The sequence below is a fragment of the Falco cherrug genome, chromosome 4 (genome assembly GCF_023634085.1).
Source record: "Falco cherrug isolate bFalChe1 chromosome 4, bFalChe1.pri, whole genome shotgun sequence".
NCBI classification, from domain to species: Eukaryota; Metazoa; Chordata; class Aves; order Falconiformes; family Falconidae; genus Falco; species Falco cherrug.
In genome coordinates, this window is record NC_073700.1 from 83,601,112 (window position 1) to 83,625,587 (window position 24,476).

At 37.9% G+C, this 24,476-nt stretch overlaps 1 protein-coding gene across 3 annotated transcripts in view; it reads left to right on the top strand.

Moving 5' to 3' along the window:
• Window positions 1-24,476, top strand: part of HDAC9 (histone deacetylase 9) — a 485,060-nt gene that overhangs the window by 253,798 nt on the left and 206,786 nt on the right. The window contains exons 4-9 of one of the 3 annotated variants that reach the window (XM_055706591.1): window positions 451-692; window positions 1,634-1,784; window positions 3,968-4,094; window positions 6,119-6,240; window positions 20,662-20,790; window positions 23,578-23,693. In XM_055706591.1, the coding sequence (XP_055562566.1) occupies window positions 451-692; window positions 1,634-1,784; window positions 3,968-4,094; window positions 6,119-6,240; window positions 20,662-20,790; window positions 23,578-23,693 (887 nt within the window). The remainder of the gene's footprint in view (window positions 1-450; window positions 693-1,633; window positions 1,785-3,967; window positions 4,095-6,118; window positions 6,241-20,661; window positions 20,791-23,577; window positions 23,694-24,476) is intronic. The other 2 variants (XM_055706590.1, XM_055706589.1) reach the window with 2 other exon arrangements.

The following is a 24,476-nucleotide window of genomic DNA, read 5'->3' on the forward strand; positions in this document are numbered from 1 at the left end:
AACACCATCCTCAGAAAATTTACACGCTAGCTTTGGAAAATCGCTTGCAGTGCAGTGGGAACTGGAAGTCCATCTTACACTGAAGAAGTGCCCAGAGTGTTTATTGTGGAGCATTAATAGTGCCTAGGATATTGTCTCTAAATATTGCTCCAGTAGGCTGTGACATGGTTTTAGAACTGGGTTGCTTGTTAGTCTATTTAGCAGAATGTTAATCTGGGAGTATTTTTGCAGAGAATGGAAAGAAAGTGATAAAATAATCTGTAAAATCTCCAGCTGCTAGTAGGAATGTCTGAAGTCTGCATACAGCATAGACTGCATTAGTATTTTGTTAGGTCTGCACATTGAAGCAGTCCTTGAGTGAAATTGGTCTTTTTCCCAGCAGAAATGGTCTCTGTTCTCCTTCTCCAGTTATATTTTATATATATACATTTTGTTGTTTTCTTCCCACAGTGGATGTAAAGTCAGAGGTTCCCGTGGGACTAGAGCCTATCTCACCATTAGACTTGCGAACTGATCTCAGGATGATGGTTCCCATGGTGGACCCAATTATGCGTGAAAAGCAGCTACAGCAGGAACTACTTCTGATCCAGCAGCAGCAGCAAATTCAGAAACAACTGCTGATTGCAGAGTTTCAGAAGCAGCATGAAAACCTGACCCGCCAGCATCAGGCCCAGCTCCAGGAACACATAAAGGTAGCAACATTTTTCATTTATTCCTCATTTTATCTGCAAGCTCAATGTGCTTAGCTAGACATGAAAAGTGAGCGTGCCTGAACAGTTTGCTGTGACTGAAAGGTGGTGTCTGAGTGCTTATTTCTTTGTATCTGGGTGATACAAGCCTTTTTAAGCAAAACTGCTAGCACCTACCAGCAAGTTGCTCACAGCAAACCAAGGCAGTACTATGAGAATCCTCAAGCTGCTGAAGCCACCACATCCACAGAAAATCAAACTGCCTATTTTAAAATGCTGGATTTTCAGCCAGACTTCAATATGGCTGTCTGTTCTGTATGTGCAGTTTTGAGTATATTAGAAGACTTCTTTTTCAGGCTGCTGTTTGAGTTTGTGCCCACAAATCAAATTGATAGGCAAGTGCATAATATTTGCATTTGTAAAATGGAGGCGGGCCCTGAAAGTGTGGTGTTTTCACTCCTCTCTAAGCTGCCTCGTCTAATGTAAAAATAAAATGATTTATCGGATTACATGCACTACAGTAGGATTGCTATAATGGATTTTGACTGGGAATTTATGATCTTGCCTTTCTTTTCATTTTTTCCTTCTGATCTACTTGCCATTATGCTACTGTGCTAAGCTTCCGCTTGATGGAGCTGACAAATGCAGCGGAGCACGGTAGCCAGAGTTGGTGATGCGCTGGCAAAGAACCCTGTGCAATTTCCAGGCGTTTTTGCCAAAAGAGAAGGAAGTGAAACCAGAGCAGCGAGCTGCTACCTGACATTAGAGTTCATTTTAGTGACAGCCAGTAACAACTTATCCCCCTTAAAAGGCTGGGGAGAGGTGCATAAGAGATGAAAAGTATATGCACAAAAGCAAGCACTGATAGTTATTCAAGGGGGTTGTTTTAGCCAGGACTGACCTGTGCAAGCTGCACTTTCTCATGTCTTTTTGTTCTGTGCAAGTTACAACAGGAACTCCTAGCCATTAAACAACAGCAAGAACTCCTTGAAAAAGAGCAGAAACTGGAGCAGCAGAGACAAGAGCAGGAACTGGAGAGGCATCGCAGGGAACAGCAGCTTCCTCCCCTCCGAGGCAAAGAAAGAGGCCGAGAAAGTAAGAGCCAATGTACCATGAATCCTAATAAGAAATTAATCTATTCCCCTTTGCCTTCTCGCAGCCAAAATGGACAATGAACAGGAACCTGAAACAAGCCTATTACTGTATGAAATACTCAATTAGAGAAGTCAGGGCTGTGCCTGCAGAAAAGCAGGGCCACCTGATGCACCCACAGAAACGTATTGCTGATTTGTGTGCAGACTTGGAGGACTGTAGGAAAGCACATTCTGACAGACTTGTGTATACGTCTCTCAAGAATCTAGACCTTTTTATAAAAAAGGAGGGAAATCGAAAGCCTAAAGCTTCACATGAGAAATTCTTTCTGAAGAGCTTATTTCCCAATACAGAAAGCACTATAAAACAAGAAAAAAATCAAATTACTTGCTGATCGTAACAACTATGTTCAATGTTGTTTAAGATTGAAAAGATAAAAAAATATTTAATACCTTTGTCTGAGACTTCTGATTAATTTTGCTAGTACTTTTTCAAACCGCCTCATGTTCGTTCTTGATGCCATTTCATGAGACCCAACCGTGAGTTACTTCTAGCTCATATACAGCTCTAAGGCAAATGAGAGATACAAAGGATGCTGTTGGGATTTAGTGCTCACTAGAGGGAGACAGATACAAATAATTCTCCTTAGTGAGGTTAGTTTACAAATCAGGTTAAAGTATATTGTGAAGGTATTCAAAATGAAGCTGCCACGAGCAGACGTTGTTACTTGCCCTGCTAGATGACCACAAGAACTAACTGACAAAGGCTGAAGCAAAAAGAGCTGTACATTATGCACCTGCCTGATTTTTCCACCCAAGAAAAATGTATCAGTTCAACAGTTCTAGATGTACCATATTGTAGGCTTTAGAAATTAACATGTCCGTGGTGCTTCCAGTATTTTGGTGAACAATGAACCCATGAAAGCATCACCAGCCTGTTGAATTAGCACTGGGAGGAGGGCAGAAACTGCAGGAACAAAAGGTACTTGTAAGTGATATGAAAAATCAGCTCCATATAAACAGTTGGGCTTTATTAGCACTCGCACCAGAGGAAAAGCAGCGATATGAACTCTATGGTTCCCTTCTCAGTTTGGCTTGCTGAGTGCCTGTTCAGTGTGTAGCAGCCAGCTAAGGAGCAGTATTAACCCCTCAGACCCAGCCCCAGTGTTTGCTGCTGCTGACCTACTTATTGAGTAGAGGAGGGAAGGAAGGTGCAGAGAGGGGAGTTAGCGTCTGAAGCTGAGGGGCAGCAGAGGTATTTTATGGGAACCAGGTCACAGGGGGACATGCTCACCAGCTAGCTGTGCTGTGTCAGGGTTGGGTAACCAAATACTTAGAGTATCAGTATGCCTTAGTGCTGCTACTTTCAAATAAATGTTTTTTCTTCCTTTTTTTGTCACTGTTGATTGAAAACTGAAGGAAGGTTTTTCCTTTTCATGCTTTTTTTTATTAAGAGTATTATGGCTGTGAGTAAAGAATCATGTCCCATGCTGCAAATAGTAATTTGCAGTTTAACCTGACACTGACACGCCTTACTTGTATTGAGCTAGCCACCAAGAGGGGTCAAAATGCACTGTGTCTTCCTGGCATTTTGGTCTTTCTATTGTTTTTGTGTCGTAAGAGTAGAGTTCTCAACTAAGACTCATGTTTCAGACTGTGGTCTGTCTTCCAGACATCACAGGTACAAGGTCTTAAGAGGCTGAACAAAAAGGCTTACTGCTAGCTCTTTCTGTGGCGCTCTGCTCGTAACCAAGACAGCGTTCAGAGGGCTGTTTTGCTGTGCTATTGCTCTTATTTTACTAAATGAAAAAACATTCTTTACTGCAAACTCAAAGTGACCTTCTGTCACTATCTTTATAGTTCTTTCCTTGGTTTTGTATTTAGGAATTATTAGGAAATAATTTAAATTCTTTAGATACATCTGGCCCTGGATAAATGGCCTCATCAACTGTTGAAACATTCCGTATGACTTCACTGGATTTCTGGGTTATGGCCAACTTCAGTCTTCTACAGACAAACATTTAATCTGAATGTTATCTCATTTTGACTGATTTCCACCAGTATTTTTTATAGTTTACAAAACTTCCAGCAGCAAGACACAGGCTCTTTTTTTGCATTTTGGTTTTTGTTTCCTTTCAAAATGAATTTTAAGTAAAGATAAGATATGTTTAATTCTTTGTGTCTTAGGAGCAGTGGCCAGTACAGAAGTGAAGCAGAAACTTCAAGAGTTCCTGTTGAGTAAATCAGCAACAAAAGACTCTCCAGCAAATGGGAAGAATCATTCCATGAGCCGTCACCCCAAGCTCTGGTACACGTATGTTCAATATTAAGCTGTTTCCTTGCCTCATCGAGGTATCTGTTAAAACTTGCCAGAATGCTTCTCCAGCAGGGATGTTGAGAGTCTGCCTCTAGAACAAGACAATTCAACCAAGAAGTTAGCAGAAAGCCAGAAGTGTAATATTTCTGGTTGAACTGAAGAGTATGTGGTGTTCAGTAATGTGATGAGAGCTATTCAGAACAAGGTGCTGTCAGAAATGTGTATAAACTTTTTATTTTGACTGCTTCAGCTCTTGATGGTATCACAAATTTTATAACTAGACCTGTCATTTTTCCAAGTCTCTTTGGCTTTTGCAGTTAGAACAACTTTGTGTTTGATTTACTTGGATTTTTAATCAATCACAAAAATTGTTTCTTCTTGAAGAAGTGCTGCTTTCCAGTGAAGTTAGTTGAATGGTGTAACTCACAAGGATTTTAAGAAGGATTTGAAGTAGTCATTTAACTTTTCTTACTCTGATGCATTTTAGTATTCAGAACTGCATAATCTTATGATGCCTTGGCCTTGATAAGAATCTGCTTAGACCACTTAGAAACAAGTGATTTTGTTGAGTCCTGTAATAAGCCTATTAACATTGTAAAAGTTACAGATTTTACAGGTTTTACCCCTTTTTTAAAAAAAAGTAGTAATTATTTCCTTTTTAACTTCCTTATTACAACAGACACATAAGTCAATCCAACAAAATGAACTGGCTACATTTCTGAAAGACTTCAAATGTTATGCCCAAACTGACCTTCAATAGGACAAACAGAAATGCATATGGTACACTAGCTTTCCATCTTGTACTATTTATTTTTAAAAAGAATTCCTGAAGGCCTGCCCTTGGAGTTTCCATTCTGAGCTGATCAGAGCATTGTGGTAACATGATTTAATATATAGTCACGTTGTTTCTGGTGAAGGTGCAGTACTTTTTTAAATATTTATTTTATTTTATTTTATTTTAATTTATTTTAATTTAATTTAATTTTTATTTTATTTTATTCAAAATAATTTGTAAAATTCTCTTGAGTAGGTAAGATTTCTGGACTCATAATCTGAGCTTAGTTCTGAGTCTTCAGACAAATGAGAATGAGAAGCTCTGCAGAGGATATCTTCTGCTACACTAGGGAAGGTAGTACTTCCACTCGGTAGTGTCCCTTTTGATAGAGATGTATTGTCGATTAACCACACTACCTTGGAAAGATAGGGAGAGACTCCATAAAAGGCCAAGTAACATAACGTTCAGACAAACACAAAGTTTGAAAATTTGCCTCCTTTCCCTCTCTTCACCTTTAAATAGAAAAATCAACCAACCAACCAACCAAACCCCACCTGTCTCTGGGCCAAATGATGCAATTTCTTTGCAATTTGCTATTTCCAGATTTGAAAGATCTGCCCACACTATTTCTTTCATCCAGCAGTTGTCAGAAAGCACTCTTCAGCCTGGAGCTTCTCTGCTGACGTTAGTGCTATGTGCTGCAGAGCAGTGCACTCACAAAACTTAAAAAGTGAACTGAAATGCAGTTTTATCTTTGTCCACTAAATAGTTTGCCCCCCACCCCCCAGCAGGTAATAATAACTCAGTATTTCCAGTTAGTTTTATACAAGCACCCCTGCCCTGAAAATCCTCCACATTTTGATAGAAGAGGCTGGATCAATGTACATCTATTTGTATGTGATAAACAAGACTTAAATGGATTTTGCTGTGCCTCAGCTGGTTCATATTAAAATACAGCAATCTAAAATGGTCAATTCCCCAAACTGGTGACAGATCCTGTCTGTAGGTCAACATGACTCTTATCCTATGTGACTTCTGTAATGAGTGCAAAAAGTGCATTCTTGGCCATTCCAAACAGTTCCATAACTTACTGTAAAAGTGAAATTGGTTGCATGAACCTGTGGTTGTGCACACTTAGATGAACAAGAACATAAACACAGCTGAGACATGTGTACAACATGTGTAGATAGTTACTGCTGGTCACCTCAGTGACTGCTAATTTGTGACCTCTCTGTGTCTGCTGCAGGGCTGCCCACCATACCTCACTGGATCAAAGCTCTCCACCCCTGAGTGGGGCCTCGCCACCATACAAATACACTTTACCAGGAGCACAGGATGCCAAGGATGATTTTCCACTTCGTAAAACGGGTGAGTTAGCGTAGTTTATTCGAGCCCCCTACCCAGTGATTCTCCCACCCTTTGTTTTAACCCAGCTGTCCATCAACAAGGCATATATCATAATCCACAAAGCCTGTTCAGCACGATACTATGGGTAAGTTCAAAGATCCTGACTGCATCTTTAAGAAGTTGGACTGACCACATGGTATCGAGAGTCAGTGCTTCCCAATGCTAACAGCTAGTGCAAGCTTCAGTCCTGATAAATTTGATTTCTAAACAGGCCATCATTTCACGGATCTTTTATAGCATTATTTTCTTTGTCTCAATATTACTTTTGGGTTTAATAGCGCTCTCTCTTTGCATGGTATATAGAGAATCTGTCTTCAGATGGCGTGCTGCCTTTAGACAATGTTTTTCAGGACATTTTGAGGGGAATTCATGAAAAGAAGAGGAATTAGCTTAATACACTTAGTCTCATTGGCTGCGAAAATTTGTATCCATACGTGCATGCACATGTTTGTGTATGCTTTTTACACATAGGAATGTGTAATCTTGTACAAGAAAATGTTCATTTGAACTTTTCAGAATGTTTCAGAGGATTTAGCAACTGAACCTTTTGTCTTGACAGCAGGTGAACTGTAGACATGGCTTTTTCTACACCATAAAGAAAGCTAGAAGGATGGTGGTGGAGTCCCTGTGGCTTTTGCCTCAGGTCCTTGGTGCATTGACTGGTATCCAGGAATGCAGGGAGACACTAAGAGGAGGGGGGGGGGAAAGAAAACATTAGACCCCTTATTGCATGAGTCTGCTGTTGAGTGATATAGTTACATTCAGAGAGAAAGTCTGACCCCCTACTGCGCTAACAGCCTTTGAATGTGATTTAGCCACTGGGAGATTGAAAACTAACTGCAAAACTGGTACTGACTTGAAAAGAAGTGGCATTTGGAACCAGCATACATTCAGAATGAAAATCCAGTCTGCATCTAATACTTTGGAGCAGACTCTCTAAGCTCATATTATATCCCCAAATATTTTCAAAGGAATGAATGCATGAAAAGCAAAGTGCTAATTTATTCTAGCTGAATTACTCTTTGTATAATATGGTGGCAAAATAACAAGATTCTATAAAATCTTGTTCAGGCTGTTCAATCACAATAAGCCCTTATGTGGTTCTTTGCTTAATACCACTGTGCAATAGATACATTTTCTGTACCAATAGAATATACATTTTCATTTTTTAAACAAAAAGGACACACTCTACATCTTCTAAATGCAATGAATTAATTACATGTTTTTAAAATACAACTTACAATTTTTCTTTCATATTTATATATCTTAAATGTTATGATTGATATTTATGATGTGTCAGACTGTTGATCTGTAAAACAAAACATTTTCAAACATTGTAACAGTAAAGTTCTCGTGCAGCTGCTAATACTTTTATATCTCTGTGGGGGTTTCAAAATATTCCTTAATTCAATTCCCATTGTCTGCATAAGAGGACTATAATATAATTAAATCCAGATGTTTTCTATATGTTATTCCAAATATTTGGGCATGCAATGCATCAGTTCCAGAACTGAACAAAGGACATGATGACTCTCTCAAAAGATATCTACAGAATAAATAGACAAATACTAATATAATCATTAGCACAACTGTTTCTGTGATGTTTATAGAGTGATTCTGATAAGCAAATATAAGTGAAGTGTACAGCATATTGTATGTTAGCAAGGGAGTATATCTGATTGCTCTCCACACCCATGAATATAGCAACTATTAAATATCCTGTTTACACATCTGATCTCTCTGTGCACTAGAGCTGTTTAATTCCAGCCTTCAGCAACATCCCCACAAAGGTTGCAATAATCAGGTTGAGAGTAAAAGCAACAGGAACCAGATCAACAAAAGTCAAATGACCCTAAACTGATCTGGGTGGTTATAGGGCCATCCTCCAGGCAGAGGGGACATTGTGGAGCCTGTGTCATCCTCATGGGACCTTACTAGACAAAGATGTCCCATGAACACTCATGTGTATGGACAGGCTATAAGCCTGCAGAAATCTGACCTTTACCATGAGGGGTGAACCTCTTTTCCTTTCCTTTAGGCTATGAACACTTATTGCCACTGGCTCCTGGTAAACCCTCTGTGGTGCTGAACCTGCATGTCAGCAATTCATACGAAAGCAGACCTCACATTCCTTGCAGCCTTAAGAAAGGAATACCTGTTGTGGGTTTTAATCACATCTTTGTTTTGCTTCTCAGTTTCATTTTGCATATTCATAATATAAAATACAGAGGTATCATCTTTCTTTTCTTCAGCTGTAATATAATGCTCTTGGAAGATAATTCTGATAGAAGCAGTTACTCTAAGATCAGATTTAATGGGACAGCAAAGCTGAATGATTCTCTCCTGACATTCTAATGTGTTTTTCAGTGCTAAGGGAACACCGAGTGTAACACAGGCATTGTAAATCATAAATCATGCTTGCTTACATTCTTGTTCAGTAATCTAACCTTAGCTTAATTAGTCCTGAAGTGGCATGTCCTTATTAATCTTTTAAAAATTAATTCAGAGAGACTATGGTAAAGAGGAAGATAGTCTGTGCAGGTTTTACTCTTCTAGAATCTGGAATGATTGGGATGCACAAGTAACTAGGGAAAGATTAAGAGCCTTGCTCTTTCTATTTTAACAGTTAGGTACCAGAATTAACATTCTAGTGCAGTGACTATGGTTACTCAATAACTCTCTTAACCATGTGGATTATTCCTTTCTGTACAAGATGCAGCAGAACTTGTCAGCAGTGGGCTTCATGCAGCTTAGCTGTGTGGAGGATTGGGAGTGTCCTAGGGGCTAGAGGCCAGGATATGCAGCTCTTTGCACAGCTGCATTCAGATGCTCTGTGTTGACAGGCTTTCAAAAGAGCAGAGCAAGGGGAGCTATTGCTTCACTGGACAGATAAATATACCATAAGAAGCTACACATCTGTAGCTAGAATTTAGCCTAAACAGCCTAAGATCAAATTTTCAAAATGCCCACAACTTTCACCATGGATACCAGTTGTAATGTATGTTTTCTGCAAAGCACCCAAAAGCCTGAGAAGCACATGGCTCATTAACTTTCAATGAGACTAATGCATCTAAATTACCCAGAGAGGTTTGAAAACTCATCCCTATTACTGAACACTTTTGAAATTCATACTGACTGTTGTAAGAGCTCTGATGGGAGCTGTGCACTTTTCAAGACCTGATCATTTAGTATAGGGAACTTTTGATTGTTGATCTCTATAATTCTGTGTCTGTCTATCCAGGAAAATATTATCTGCTTGACAAGGTTACTGTAAAACTAACAAAAATGTAGCAAACAGCATGGATTTGATAGGATAGAAGTGATTGTCAAAGGAATTTTTGTTTTTTGTTTGTTTTGGGTTTTTTTACCTTGTTGAAATAAATGCAGAAATTCTGGCAAATGGCCATAACATTTGCATTTTCTTCAATCTGTAACATTTGATTTTCTGTATGCAAGTGTTGATGCAAACCAGCAAATGCCAGGAAATTCCAATACCAGCAAATGCCAGTAAATTCCAATCAAGGTTAGCCTTGCTAACCAAAGCTGGATGCTTTTTGAAAATGTTTCTATAGATGGAATTTCTGCATTTTGCCTCATGTTTTGGCTTTTGTTGGAAAAAAATGGGGGGGAAAGTTGGGGACGTCATCATGTCAAGTATAAACTGTTTTTTCTTTCCTGAGTTTAGCACATTTTGGCAGAATGGCAATGTCAATCAGTATTTCTATTTGTTTTGGTTTTATGCCAGTTGAATCTTTCCTTGCTGATGGAGTTGTAACATTACAACTTCCATATTGCTTACAGATCTTGAAGATCACTCACAATAGTACTGTTTGAGATCTTTGTCGCTTGCTTTCGAAAAATTGCAAGCATGCTCAATGCAAATATAGCATGGGGGTTTTAAATAATGAATACTACAAGGTTCTTGCTTGAAGGGGAGAAATTACATGATTTCATACAGGAAAAAAAGGAGATGAAGGTTTGTTTAATATTGTGATGAAAGAGAAGAAGTGTGATGCAGTCATGAAGAACCATATTAAGTTAACCTGATTAGGCAGTAGAATAACAGCATAGCTCCTGTGTAATGAGAGTGAAAGATTCCTGAATAAGAACTCAGCAGATGTAATTTTTTTTAAAAAAAAATAATAATTAGAATATTTCCTTACCATTCATTCTGCATTTAGTGACTCAGTAATTTACTGGGGCAGTTGAAACTGAGGAGAAAAACATTTTTGTGTGTGAAAGTTTTTCTTCCTTTCCCTTTTTTGCCACCAAAGTCCATTTCTGTTTGCATTTTCTAGGAAAACACTCTCCTATGAAGTAACAGTATATCAAAAATCTGAATTTCTTTTGGTCTTTGGTAAAAAAAAAAAGAAAAAAAAAAAAAGGCTTAGAGGATCACAAACCCTCCATTACCATGTCTGCCAAAATGAAGAAGTCAAGCTTAGTGGAGGGAAGCATTTTTTTTCTCTTGAGTTTATGAGTGGGCACAATAAATGGGAGAAGCACTTTGTTTATTGAAGCAGGGAAACAAGGCAAACGTGGTATGATTCTCCTCATTTTATTGATATTTTTTTTTCGGGGATGCTGAGCATTCCTGCCTCTCAAAGTCCTTGTTTTCCTGGGTTAATGAACAGTCTTTATGAATTTGGATCAGGTGAGGTGCCCAAAGGAAATCACTGGAGCTTATCACAGTGAGATGATCCCTGTAAAGACCATCATAGTCTTCCCATCAGTGCAAGATCGTTCCTCTAATATGTTTTATTTATCACTTACTACTAGTTGCAGGAAGCGAAGGTTGTTATGCATGGGTGATTCTTGTTCAATGTCAGGATGACCTGTATAAAGTTTTTTTACTATGTTTCTGTTTTAGCAAAAATCGCACTACTTGTATATATATCACTTTCTGTGTTGGCAGTAATTAATCTGTTGTGCTAGGTACTGAACCTTCTTGATGGCTAGGCTAATCATCCAGCGTTGGTCCAAATACCATCTTGGTTCTCCTATCACTGCCCAGTGCATAGCCAAAATTGAATTACAAGTTCTGCTTCATGTGGTTACATAAAAGCTTTTCTTACACAAACTGTATATGTTTTCAGAACTGTTTCATAAATTAGCATTAACAGGTAGCTTGTGTAACTTTTTGATAAGCAGGTAATCAGATACTAGACACCTTTTTGACTTTTGAACCTAAAGGAAACAGCTTAAATAAGGAGCAGGGTGCAGTTCTAAAATCTAAACCATTTTAAGAGCATAATGTCCATTGAAAATGAAGTGGAATGGTTTTAATGGGCATTTCAAAGTCTATTCCCTCTGGATAAATAAGTTAAAAAATACTGTGTATTAAATCTGAGACTCTTTGAAGTCAGTAGAAACTGTCCTGTTTGATTTCAGTGGGACTAGGATTTTTCTTCCACTGTATCTAGGGTAGGGAAAGTTGAAAACCTTTAGGAAAGTAAAGAACATCTAAAAGATGACAAAAAGAGAGAAACAGACAGAGAAGTGAAAAGTGGAAATCACATGGTATCAGATCATCCAAAATAGAAGACGTTGGTTAGTAAAGATTACACTTCTGCAAACTCCTGCAAAACATAGTTTCACTGAAAAATCTGTTCAAACCCACAACTCCTAATTAAGGGTTTAAGCTGCCAAATAACATGTTCTGGCTAAAGCCAAGTAAGTATTACAGAGCCATTCATGAACAACGGCATAAGCTTTGTACTTTCCTTTTTTATTTTCTCATGGGAAAGTAATATAAATGAGAGTGATACCTCCCTGTTGGCTTTAACTGTTAGAAATGCAAAGCATGCTGAAATTGTACATAATTCTCCTCCAAAAGAAAGGAAATAGCATTTCAATGGTTTTCCTCAGTGTCTCGTTGAGTTATGGTGGTGCACAATTATTCCTGTTAAATTACTCTACCAGATGGAAGGTTACATTGTATATTTAGCTAATTAAGTTGTAGGGGACTGGAATTATATCCCAGAGCGTAAAGAACCTATCTAAAAGTAAACTTGTTTTAATTCCGTTTCATTGTGAAGGTACAGTGTCAATGTCTAATTAAGACTTCAAACAGGTGGGAGTTTTCTCCTCACTTCACTTAACATGGAGAGATCCTTTCAGAAAGTTAGCCTTGCCTGCAGAAGTTAGCCAGCCATGTTCTGAAAGTCCAAACAACTTTGAAACCAATTTTATCTTCATTTCTCTTTAGTGGAGCTGAAGTGCCTTGCTACTCTTGAGCTAAATTTGGCCAATAATTCTCATCTGCTAGGAAAGAAGGATACATCGTGTTTTGGTTGCTTTTGTTTTCTTGGCACCCTGTGCTCTGTGTTGCCTTTGAACAACTCTGAAGAGTACACTTCAGCAATCTAGACCTGCCCAGCTCTTATCTGCTCATAACACTGATGCCCTGTTAAACTGGAGGTTTTTAAACTGATGGTATTTCTTAATAAATTTCTGAAGCCTGATGAAGTATTAAATTATACTTTTGCCTCCCATCAATGTGTTATCACTGCTGGATATTTTCCTAGATTAAAACCTGTGGGAATTAATCATCCTATTAACTTCTTGTATGGGACTTGGGGAATAACATAATCACGAACATGATTATTCTAGAAAAAATCATGTATCTAGCAATCAAATTGTAACCCCACAAAAGCCTTGATTCTTGAGGATAGGGTATTCTCTCTGGCACTTCTTCACTGAAAAAAACCATATTTTCTTGTGCAAATTAGTGATTCAATGGGTGTTAGAGGAGGATTTAGGCTGAAGAGTGAGATTTACTCTGTTTGCTGAAGGTATGGTATTATATTCCCATTACTTCTTCCCAGCTAGAACCAACTGGTGTATAATGGTATGAAGTGGGGGCAAGAATAACCAGTGGAGACCAAACCAGGACTGCCAGTCATGCATATCTAAATTTGGTTATTACCATGCAAATTAGGAATGTCCTTTACTAAATGGCCCGTATCACCTTCTTCTTTCTCCTTGACACCTCCTGAGAACTTTGAAGCAATTTGGCTCCCATAAGTGCTAAAAAATTGCAAAAATATTACATAATTCGAAGATGTGCAGGGAAGATAAGAATTAAGTTTAAAATATCCTTGTTCTTTTGTTGTGTTTCAAGACATTATATTATTATTTGCTTTTTAATTCCTTGTCTATTATTAGAAAATAATATTAGTTTGCATGGAAAAAGCTTAAGATGCCATGGTTTCAGCAGACTTAATTAGGACTCAAGAGGCCCAGTGAAATCATGACCTCATTGGAATCACCTTATAGCCCAGTGGTGCAAATGCAAGGGGATGCTGTTTCTGTGCTAAAGAATAGAAATTATTAAGAATTCTATTGAAAGACCTGCTCTTTTGCCTCACAGGTTACATGCAGAACAAATACCAGCACAAAATATATTGTACTGATCAGCTTTTCATGAAAAAATATAAAGATCTCTAATTCTGGCTAAATGCAAGCAGTATACTTAAGTAATTCCTACACCTAGCTCAGAAACTCATTTCTAGAAAGATGACACTTGTTTCCATGGAAAATAAAACAGAAATTTTTTGTTTCATGCAGACTGCAATTAATAACAAGGAAAAGTTAGATATTTAAGACAGCTTCAGGGAATCTTTCATTTTGGAACCTTCTTTAGGAAATCAATTAAAATTTTCTAATCTTGTTAAATTGGCTTCCTTAGCCTGAAGAGAGCTGAAAGGCTGCAAGATCCCCTCTAATCTAATTAGCTCTTTTACCATGTGTTTCACTAAACCTGTTTTTTTGATTTGGAGAATGGATATTTACCTTAGTCTGAAAAAATAAAGCATTCTACCTTTTACAAAAGTAAAATAAAGCAAGGGACTAAAGGGTTTCATACAGGACCAAGCACTCCCCTTAAAGTGAATGGTTGTACAGGAAACAGTTTCGTTATATGCTGAGAACACATTAGGTGATACAAGCCAGAAAAACACTGTTTCCATCCTGTACTGCTGTATCTGGTGCCTCCTTGGGACCACCCAGCGGTCAGTTCCATGTAGTTCTTGGAAGAGTTTTAGAGGGCATGTGTAAATAGCTTTCAGTCTCATGAATCTAACTTAAACTCTTTCAGAAATGGAGTTTTAAATCACCAGAATTTAGAAATCATTGAATCTACAGAACTGTACTACATGCTGCTACCTCCTAGTCTGTCAGCCAGTGGGGAGGATGTCCAGATCTTCATTATCTGGTATTGTCTTGTACTGGGACGTGGCCTTCTACAGCAACTGTCAGTCAGTCATGTATGAAAACAAAAAGTCACTGCTCATCTTGCCTATGGCTGATATATTCAGCCATGTAGAGGCGGCTGAAACAGTCTGTGGCTGCCTACAGGAAGCCAGAGCAGAAGTCAGAAACTCTGCAGAGCAGAGAATATTTACATGTCTGCGAGACCTGTGTGCAGCAGAGGAAAGGCCATGAGACTGTCAGGTCTCTGAGAAAGACAAACTCATTTGCAGCTCTGCATAAAACGGCTGAGGAAGCTGGAAGCAGTTTCAACCCCTGACCCGTGTCTCTGCCTCTCTAGCTTTCTGCCTGGCTTTAGTTGCATTCATAGTTTTGGTGAGAAAGTTAATTATCTTCTCTGTTATCCTTTCTGATGGTCCATGGGAGTATCTTGTGCCTTTCATACTGCCTGCATCATTGAGGGGGAAACTTGGAAGTTTCTCCATAGCTCACTACCCTCAGACTAACTTCTTAGGAACCTTAGATATGCCTCTTCTGTCTACTTTCATTGGTGCAGTTGTAAAGTGGGATTTGACTTTTCCCTTAATCTGCAGGTCCTGGCATGGCATAGACAAGCAGGCTGCTTTGTTACTTATGTATATTACCACGGTGACTGGCAGCCCACAGCATGGACCAGGAACCTGTTGTGCTATGCAACAGACCCAACAAAATGAGGATCTCTTCACAGTGTTTTCTCCTATTCTGTTCCTTCTGCTTCAAGTGAAATCATAACAGAGATCTCTGTTATCTCATTAGCCACATTCAGTATCTTGAAAATTCTCCATTGCCACAGCGCTAGAAAAAAATTTGGCAAAGGATAAGCCACTGGTATGCTGGCAATACTGCCATCATGCTAACCAGTACCGTCTCATTTTCTCTTGTACCTCTGATGGTCTACACCCATACATAGCCCTTTTGTCCTATAACTTAGACTTCAAGTTATCTCAGGCATGAACTGTCATGACCGTGTGTTGTAAAGCACATAACGCTTACCTGTGCATGGGTGTCTAGTACAATAGTATAAAAAATAACAGCCTATATGGTGGGAAAAAAAAGCAAGATTTCTTGACTATGTATTCCTTTATTGATACTTGGTAGATATAAGGCAGGAAAAAAACAGTAACTCCTGCTTGGAGTACAGCATAGAATAGATTCATATTGGTATAATATCTGACCCTTCACAGCTAAAAGAAAAAAAGAAAAAAAAAAAAAAAAAAAGACAGTTAAATAGAGAACACCACAGAAGATTTACTTTAAGATCACGAACTCTTTGTTTCTAAATTCTTTCTGTTAACTTCATTACATTAGAGAAGTCCAAGTTATTGTTTCAAAATGGTCTTAGTGATAATAGCTGGTGCCTCAGCAATAGGGAACAATTTATCTTTCTCAAGTAAGATGTGAATTTTGCTGCTGTTGTTCGTACTGTTGTTGGAATCTTTGTAGCTGAATTTAGCATCATTTACCTCAACTGCCCCACAGCTTTTCTAAGCCAGCCTGCCAGCAAGGAAAAGGAAATGCTTTCACTTTAGAGCCTTTCGAAGTCTGGACAAAAGCTCACTTTCTGTTCTTCAGGTTTCCTATATATGGCATTAGCCTCGAGATGAGGACCTGCTCGCTATGCACCCTCTCCCATCCCCCATTTCCTGCCTGGGTTCATTAAATACTGATTTGAAGTTGGCACACGCTCTTCTGATACAAAAGTAGTACTGTGTCCAGGAACCATCAGAAAGTAGTGCATTATTATCTTTTACATTCCCTTCATATATATGTCCTCTCCCCGTGCATAGAAAGGATTTTATCCCTTCTTCTTAAATATCTCTGTGTGTTTAATAAAAAGAAACAGTGAAGCAAAGCCTTGTCAAAAAAAAAGTCTTCTCATTTAGGAGCAATCTGGCCCTAGGCTATATTCTTTAAAGTTAGTATCTGCAAATTGCTAATATTAAGCAAAGTGGAGTATAGGACATAATGACTTCACTGAATCATTTTCCTATCTCTCATGCTTGTGTTTCAGGATCATGTTTCACAGGAGAGAAGTTTTGTTTCCTGAGCAAGGATGGTTCTTGTGATAAAATTAATGTGTACCTATAGAGAAACCTGTGTATTTTCCATTTTTAACAGTACAGTTACTAGCTTCTTTCCTACTATATGAAGCTACCATAAAAGATGAGAAAAATCATTGAGGCATTGTCTTTCTTCTTCACCTTGAACCAAAGTTCTCCTTTACATAGAGATAATTATAAGTCATGCCAAGAAGTTAGGTACCCAATCCTTGGGTTGCCTGTGATACCTACTGTTGTTGTTCAAACTAATACTTTCTGTATCTTTCATATCTGTTTCCCACTTACAGTCATTTAAAGAGTAATACCAGTTCCTTATTACCAGTACAAAAAAGAGAATGTGCCAGGTAATAGCAAAGAGACTGAAAAAGATCTATTATTGCAGCATCTTATTATTCCAAACTATGCTGCAGTTACATAAAGAAGGTCATTTTCAGGCTAGTCTTGCATGAAAACCACTCTAGTGAAATCTTTCAAACGGTTATCAACTGATTCCCGTAGAGATCAATGGCATGGGCTTTGATGGCCTTCAGAGAAAATAGCTCTGTCTTTTTTGGTTTCTTTACCACAAAACACTCTCAAATATATTTTCCCTTTCTCCAGGTGGGAACGGATTATTATTTGTTCCAAAGTGCTAAATGTGGTAGGAGTGCAAAGATTTGTGGAGCAAAAAGACTAGGCTAACAGTCACCAGTTAGACCAACATCAGGTGTATACTTGTTCTTAGCAGGATTTTGGATGAAAAACTCAACCTACCAGCTTGCTGCCATGAATACACACAGTTCTGTTTTCCTCATCTGTCATATTCCTGGCCATGTGCCTTTGATTTTCTCTTGTCTCTGGCGTTCTGGCTCCTTGGTCAGATGATTCAGCCCACTATCAATTGCAGGCATCTAAGCTAGCAACCCCCACCTCATCCAGCACCTCCAGCACTTTAGAGAGGCCCTGTTTCCTCAGGAGGGTGAGATGCAGGATGTGTCCTGTGTGGAATAGAATGAATCTAGTTTTGAGTCCTGAACCCCAGTGGGATACCTGGTGTACAGAAAGTTAGCCACATGCATTAATTACCTTGCTGAGTCAGTGTCTTGGTTTATGGTTGAATCACTGCAGAAAGTAATAGACTACATGAAGGTCTTTTCAATGAATTTGTGGTATTAATGGAGCAAAAAAAGGTTAATTCATAGGCGCTTGTTTCTGCATGAGGAAGCTAGTCTGCACCAAGCTGTTGAGTAAAGCTTGAGCCTCAGAAGTTATTTGGCACTGTCTCCCCATGTGACACTTCTTTTCCACACAGAGAATGCCTTTGGGTGATGAACATAGTCAACCTTGACAGTGAATTAATTAAACTGAGCAAATGTGCTAATAATGTGCAGCAGAAATGCTTACAGGGGTGGCTAATGCAAAACAGTTATTTTGAGCATTATCCCTCTGTAGACAACTTCTAAGAACCACTAGCTGAAGTATTGAACCAAATGCTCATTTGAAAAATAAGGCAGATTAGTTATAATATTTTTTTACCATTTGCCACTATGGCTTTCCAGGTGCTTGAAAATGGGGAACAATTTTACTAAAAAAAGTTTGAAAAATGTATTTTGAATTTTTGCTCACATGTTTGCATTTCAGAGTGTAAAGAATTAATTTCTAAATAATCTCATGTATGTGCTTTTGGGGCAGTCTGTATGTATATATAAGTATATGCATTTATAATTTTAATCCACAGCTCTGTCCTTGAAGCTTAAAATACTTAATTTTGCCTTTTTAACTATCAGAAGAGAGCTGACAATTATAGCTGTGTTATTACTGCCTTCATGTAGGAGTGCACTGAAGCACAGAGGGTTATTTTTGTGATCCATACCTGTTGCAGTCAACAATAAATCTGCTTCAGCTTTGGTAGGACAGGATGGTACAGTGATCTCTACAGTTACACAGCAAGTCAGTGCCTCAGCCACAGCCGAGTATCAGGAAACCACTTTCTGGTTCTTTATTTTGTCTGTTGGAGCAGACATCCTCAAATTTATTAGATTTATATATTTAGTGCACTGAAACCTGAATTCTTGTTGCCAGCCATCAAGTCCTAAGTGGAGCCATGTTAGAAGCTCACGGTATCACATGGGAAACATTCAAGAAGGCTAGTAATTGAAGCAAACACTCTTCAAACCTTGGCTTCACTTTTTAGTGGGTTGTTTATTTTATAATTCTCCATGCCTTTTCATTTGAAAATTGATTATTTCCATTTTAAAATTATCATTGTCTTTCATGCATCTTCTCAGATGGCTCATAAATTCAGATGTTGACATCAAACTCTGCTTTCTTTGCTTATATGATTGATTCAAATGCAGGGTATGATGGGAATGTGGTAAAAATAGAAAGGTAATCACTGTGACTGAGCATGAAACATTCATATGTAAGTAGAACATTTCTCCAGTGAGTGTTGCAGAGGATTTGTATCACAGCAGTCTGTCACAGGTATGGAATTTTAAGAGTACAGAATAGTATAAATTGAAATAAGTGCAAAAAGATTGAGCACCTTTTCTTCCAAATGTCATTGTACCTAGTAAGATCTGTGGTGAAAGTGTGTGGTGTAATCTTAGCCCATGGCTATATTTTTTATTTTCAGTTTCATAGCAAGTGGCACCTTAGACAGCAAATAACTCATCTGTGCTCCATCGCTAGAATCATTGGTCTTAACAGTAATAAGTGATTTTTTAAAAAAAATCTTGTTAATATTTTTATTGTTAAAGAATTCCAGTATTGTGCTAGCTTGTATCTCTTGCTCTGAAATGTACTCAAGGCACAGGCTACTCAGAAGGAAGTGCTTGCTGAGAGCGATGTAGTATGTGACAAAGGCTGGCACACAACTGCAGGTACTGGAGGTTACAGCAGCATGCTGGCAGAGATGCAGCTCCTTTGCTCTGGTGTAAGCATTTCTAATGTCCCCATCCCTGAGAGAACAAGTGGGACAGCAGGAAAAAGATGTGTGATATTACGTGCTGGGCAGGGACTGGAATTAGAAGTGTAGGATTGAGTTCCTGGCCCAAAGTGACAAATGGTATAATGCTGAATTGCATGAAGATTTCATTTATTTTGTTTTTCTACTAACTCTTGCTCCTTCTTTGGGGCTGGGCTTATGTATGTGCATAGTAGAGAGAACTGATCCCAGTTTTCAGCTCTCTCTATTTTAAGATATTGCTTAGCCAAGCCTTGGTTCCAGAAAGGGAAATATAAACAAATTCTGTTCCACAATTATCTTTCACTAGCTCTTAGCAGTCTCTTTGATAGAGGGTTTACTTAGAAGAACAGATAAAAGAAATATTTTATCATGCTAAAAATATCAAGAAATAAAAAACACAGCAAAGCTTCATCTCTGGCCTTCATATGAAAAGACTGTGTCCATTTAGGAAAACAAAGGTGGAACTTGCCCAAGGTGCATTAAATATAATCCTAGGTTTTCCCAGAATCAATCCTATTTCTCCATTTTCAGAGCATATATTTTTCTGTGTAAATGTTCTTAGGACACTGTCATAAATCTACTTGTTTGGTGTGTTACTCAGAAAACATTGAAGTTCAGGGCCTGAAATTGCTGACCAAGAAATGTTCTGCCAGCAAGGCTTGTCATAAGTTACATTTCTAAGAGAAATCAAAAGGCACCAGTGGAGGCTTCTCTCTATTTCTGTCATCAGACCATAATCCAATTATAAGGTTCCAAGTTCCAAGCTGTATTGCTATCCAAATTTTCACCTACAAGAGATATAAAAATTATATAGAAAAAAGTTGCATTCATCTCTAATTAATACTTGTGATATTAACAATAATTAATAGGTAAATTCAGAGTTAAAATGGGATGAAAAAAATAGTAGGATCCAAAGCTTTTCCACTTTTTGCCTCTCCTTCCTAGCCTCCAATCTAAAATGGAGTTGTACGAGGAACAGCAGGATGGATGATGAAGATGGGCAGTAAAACCTCTGCCCCCAGGCCCTCCTTGGATTAGATGAGGCACTGTGGGGAATATCAGTGGTGTCTGACAAAAAGCAGTAAATTGATTTGTAATAATTCATTTTCTTCTCTTCATTTCCAGCTTCAGAGCCCAATTTGAAGGTACGTTCAAGGTTAAAACAAAAAGTGACCGAAAGAAGAAGCAGTCCTTTACTCAGGAGGAAAGATGGAAATATCAGTTCATTCAAGAAGCGACTCTTCGAGGTGACAGGTAATTAAGAATGGAGGAATTCTGTATCAGCTGCAACTGCTCACAGAATAGCGGTGGTGTTTTGGATTTGTTTGCTAAACCAAAGTTTGTATCTTTTGTTTCTGCTGCTGAAAAGAAAACCATAGTAAATAAATGGTTGTGTATAAATAGCTTGTAATCTACAGCTTTCTGCAATTTGCTAAAGTCATTGTCAATGTGAAAGCCATACTTTCAAACTAGCTTGGAAACCAGCACTTTATAACAGCAAGTACAAGAAAAAATAAATGGTAAACTGTTGGTGGCAAGGGACATCAAAGCAGAAAACAAGAGCAGTCTCTTCCCTTAATTTGTGTCTTCTGTACATGAACAGCATTCCAGGTCTTGCATGACCCACTTCGCATCTCCATGTAAAATGCAGATGCTAATAGCAGGCACAAAACCACCTATCTCGTATTACTTAGGTTAATCAAGGATATTTTGGAATTTTATGTTAGGCCCTATCCCTATAGTTTCTCTTGTTTGAAAATGTCAGGATTAGTTGTTTTTGATGTAAAGTGACACTAAGCTGTTTTTTGAGAAGAGTTGAAACATTTAAATATCAGTGGCATGTTGTTGGTCGTAGCAGATAGTAAGTATTCCTAGTAATTGAAAGGGAACTTTTAGCATGTAAAAATGCAGAGTGATGCATATGGGGAGGATTAAAAGGGGAAAAGAAGCAAAGTAAAAAATTGTCATCAAGTAGTATTTGTTTTCAATATTTTTCCTGCCCTTGAACTTAAAATGTGGCAGGGTGGATGAACTACAGATACTAAGGCTTTCTTTCACTTGTCTGGTACTGCAGAGTGGTAAATATTTTCACGTGTATTGTTTTGAAGAATTGGACCTGAGTTCCAAAACAGTCTAATGTCCTGTCATTTTTAGTCCTTAGGATTAGTGCTGCCAAGGCCTTACCTGTTGGTTTGAAAGAAAAGATTGTTTACTCTGAAGTTTCTCGCTTTAACTTTGCATCAATATTTGGTAGCTTCATGGCTTGTTCAAGTGATGTTAAAATCAGGCCATATGTTTATGCAACCAACTGTTACTAGTCTGTCAGACATGTATCTTAGTTCACTTGGTAGATCAGAATTATGTTACACCAAGATGGAAATAAAACACAACATGAACAAATTCACATCAGTGTCCCCCTACATGCGACTCTCATGACAACTTTTCATAGTATGTCATGTCTAAACTGGGACGTGGGTGTGAATGTAAGTATGAAAGTAATTAAAAAGGTATTTTCTCTATATATTATTTCCAGGTTAGAAATTTTTACAGCTAATTTATTATTTTTATTTGCTGAAGCTCTTATGAGATTCTTGATCTCCACTTCCTTAGTTTTAGCTAATTTCTTTATATTTTGTACACTCACAAGTAAGGTATAAAGTGAAATATTTATCCCAGGAGTGTTTTTCTGCAACCACTGAAAATAAATGTGTTCTTCCTAGCTCTGACAATAATTTGGAGCTTTACAGAGCTCCATTATAATTATTAATATCAGCTGTATGATGTTCTGTACCTTTCATAATCAAAACTTCCCTGATGAAACATTTCTGGCCAAAGCCTTTTTCTCCATTTTTTTTTCATTCTTTTAACTGAAAACAGCCCTTTATTTACATGCCTATTTATACAGAAAGTGTTATTGTAATTTTAAAAAAATGAATTTAAAAGAATAAGTTTGTGTTTCTGCTTTTCTGTGAAAACTAGTGAGAATACAACGGAAGAACTTTACCTGACTAGTCAGTATAGCTGGGTATGGATTCACTTTGCTAAACTGAAGTCAGCTCTAGTAGGAAAGTGTGACAGGTCCAAGAAACAGAAATCTCACTGTAATTTCAGTCAAAGTGAGGATATATTTTTGCATGTGAACTGAATCAGAAAGAATGAAGAAGGAAAGTGACTATAGTTTACCATCACATTTAGGTATTAATTATTTTGTCATCTTGAGTACTTTAATTTGAAAGCTGTCCCATGAAATAGGCTTACCTCTACTAGTGCTACACTCTTCCATCTTTAACCTTGTTAACTGGTTTCCATTACATAAATTTAATTTGTATCAGTGTAAGCTTAGAATAACTCATTACAACACCACACAAGATCATCCTCTTCCCCTTTATCTTAGGACTTGGGAAATTTTAAATCAAGATAATATACAGCTTTGCCAATCCTATTTTAAGATTGTTGTATGCTGTAAATATTCCTTCATATTTGTGCCAAAGATGTAGGGAAAGTGATGTACATTTTTCCATTATTACTTACATATTCATTTATTAGTCTACAGTGGGCTCATCCACTTTCTAAAGAGAAAGGGGATGGCAGTAGGCCTCGTGAATTGACGACATGTTATCATGACCTTTGCAAGCCTGCTGTCTCTGTCATTTTGATCTCTTACAGAACCAGGAATCTTTACAATTAAAAAAAAAAGATTTATTTTCTTTTTATTCATTACAAGTTACATCTCTGCATCTCTGCCTGTTACTGAGTATCATACCATCTTCATGGCAAAACTAAATAGCAAATTCTTCCTTTGTGAAGCAGACAGATCAGAAGGGGAAAGAGCAGGAGTATCTTTCCTTGTTAGCACTGTAAAAGGAAACCCAAAAGAAATGGAGGGTGAATTAAAAAACTTTAACGTAAGTAAATAATATAACCGATAGATACATTTCAACAGAAAAAAAACCCCAACTGTGCACTAAAGAGTATACAATTAATCAAGATCATATGTTCCTTTCCAGTGTGAAATTCATGTAAGCTTCATCTGTTTTTCAGAATCCTCAGTCAGTAGCAGCTCCCCTGGATCAGGTCCCAGTTCCCCAAGCAATGGTCCAACCAGCAGTATAACAGAAAATGAAACCTCAGTTCTGCCGTCTAACATTCAAGCTGAGGTAAGACTTTATTGAGTAGATAATTGTTCAGATTTCTAGATTGGAGGGATTTGAAACTTCAATTTGATAATACAAGCAGAATAATTGCAGAGGATACAATGATATCTTCTTATACCGGGACATTGCAGGCTGATACCAGGGTGTGTGATATACGAGATACATCTTCATACATGAGATGCATGTTCAGTAGACTCTTTAGTAACAAAAGTCCAAACAAAAGCAGACCTAATGCTACTGGAGGAGTGGGACAGAGCTATGGGAGAAACTTGGAAGCATCTGTGTTACAGAAATTTACCTTCTGGGATAACCTGAAGAGGTGCACAGTGCTGAACGCTGATGAACTTTTACATGCAAAAGAGTGATATAGGTGTTGGTGACCCTAACACATATGAGTTAAGGTGGTCCCAGGTTCAGATGGCTGCTGAAGTAGGTTTGATTAATTAGAGTATCAAAGTTAGGTGACTAAATACTTTTTCATATCTGCCTTTTATTTTACTGTACCTCGGTTTCCTTATCAGGCCAGTACTTGCCAACATAACTGACATGCCAGAAGCCTTGGATACTTGTTTTGTAAAGCGAGATTGTACACAGAAGGAATCTTAACTACTCATTCTGTTTCATGCATATGTGCCTATAACAACAGGAATGCAGATGGTAAATCAGTTGTGATAAACCTCATTTAACATAGATGACATGCCTAAGTCATGATTTCCGTGGCAATATTGTAAAGGGACAATAAAATAATGCAACTAAGAGAGAATCAAATTTCACAATTTTCTATCC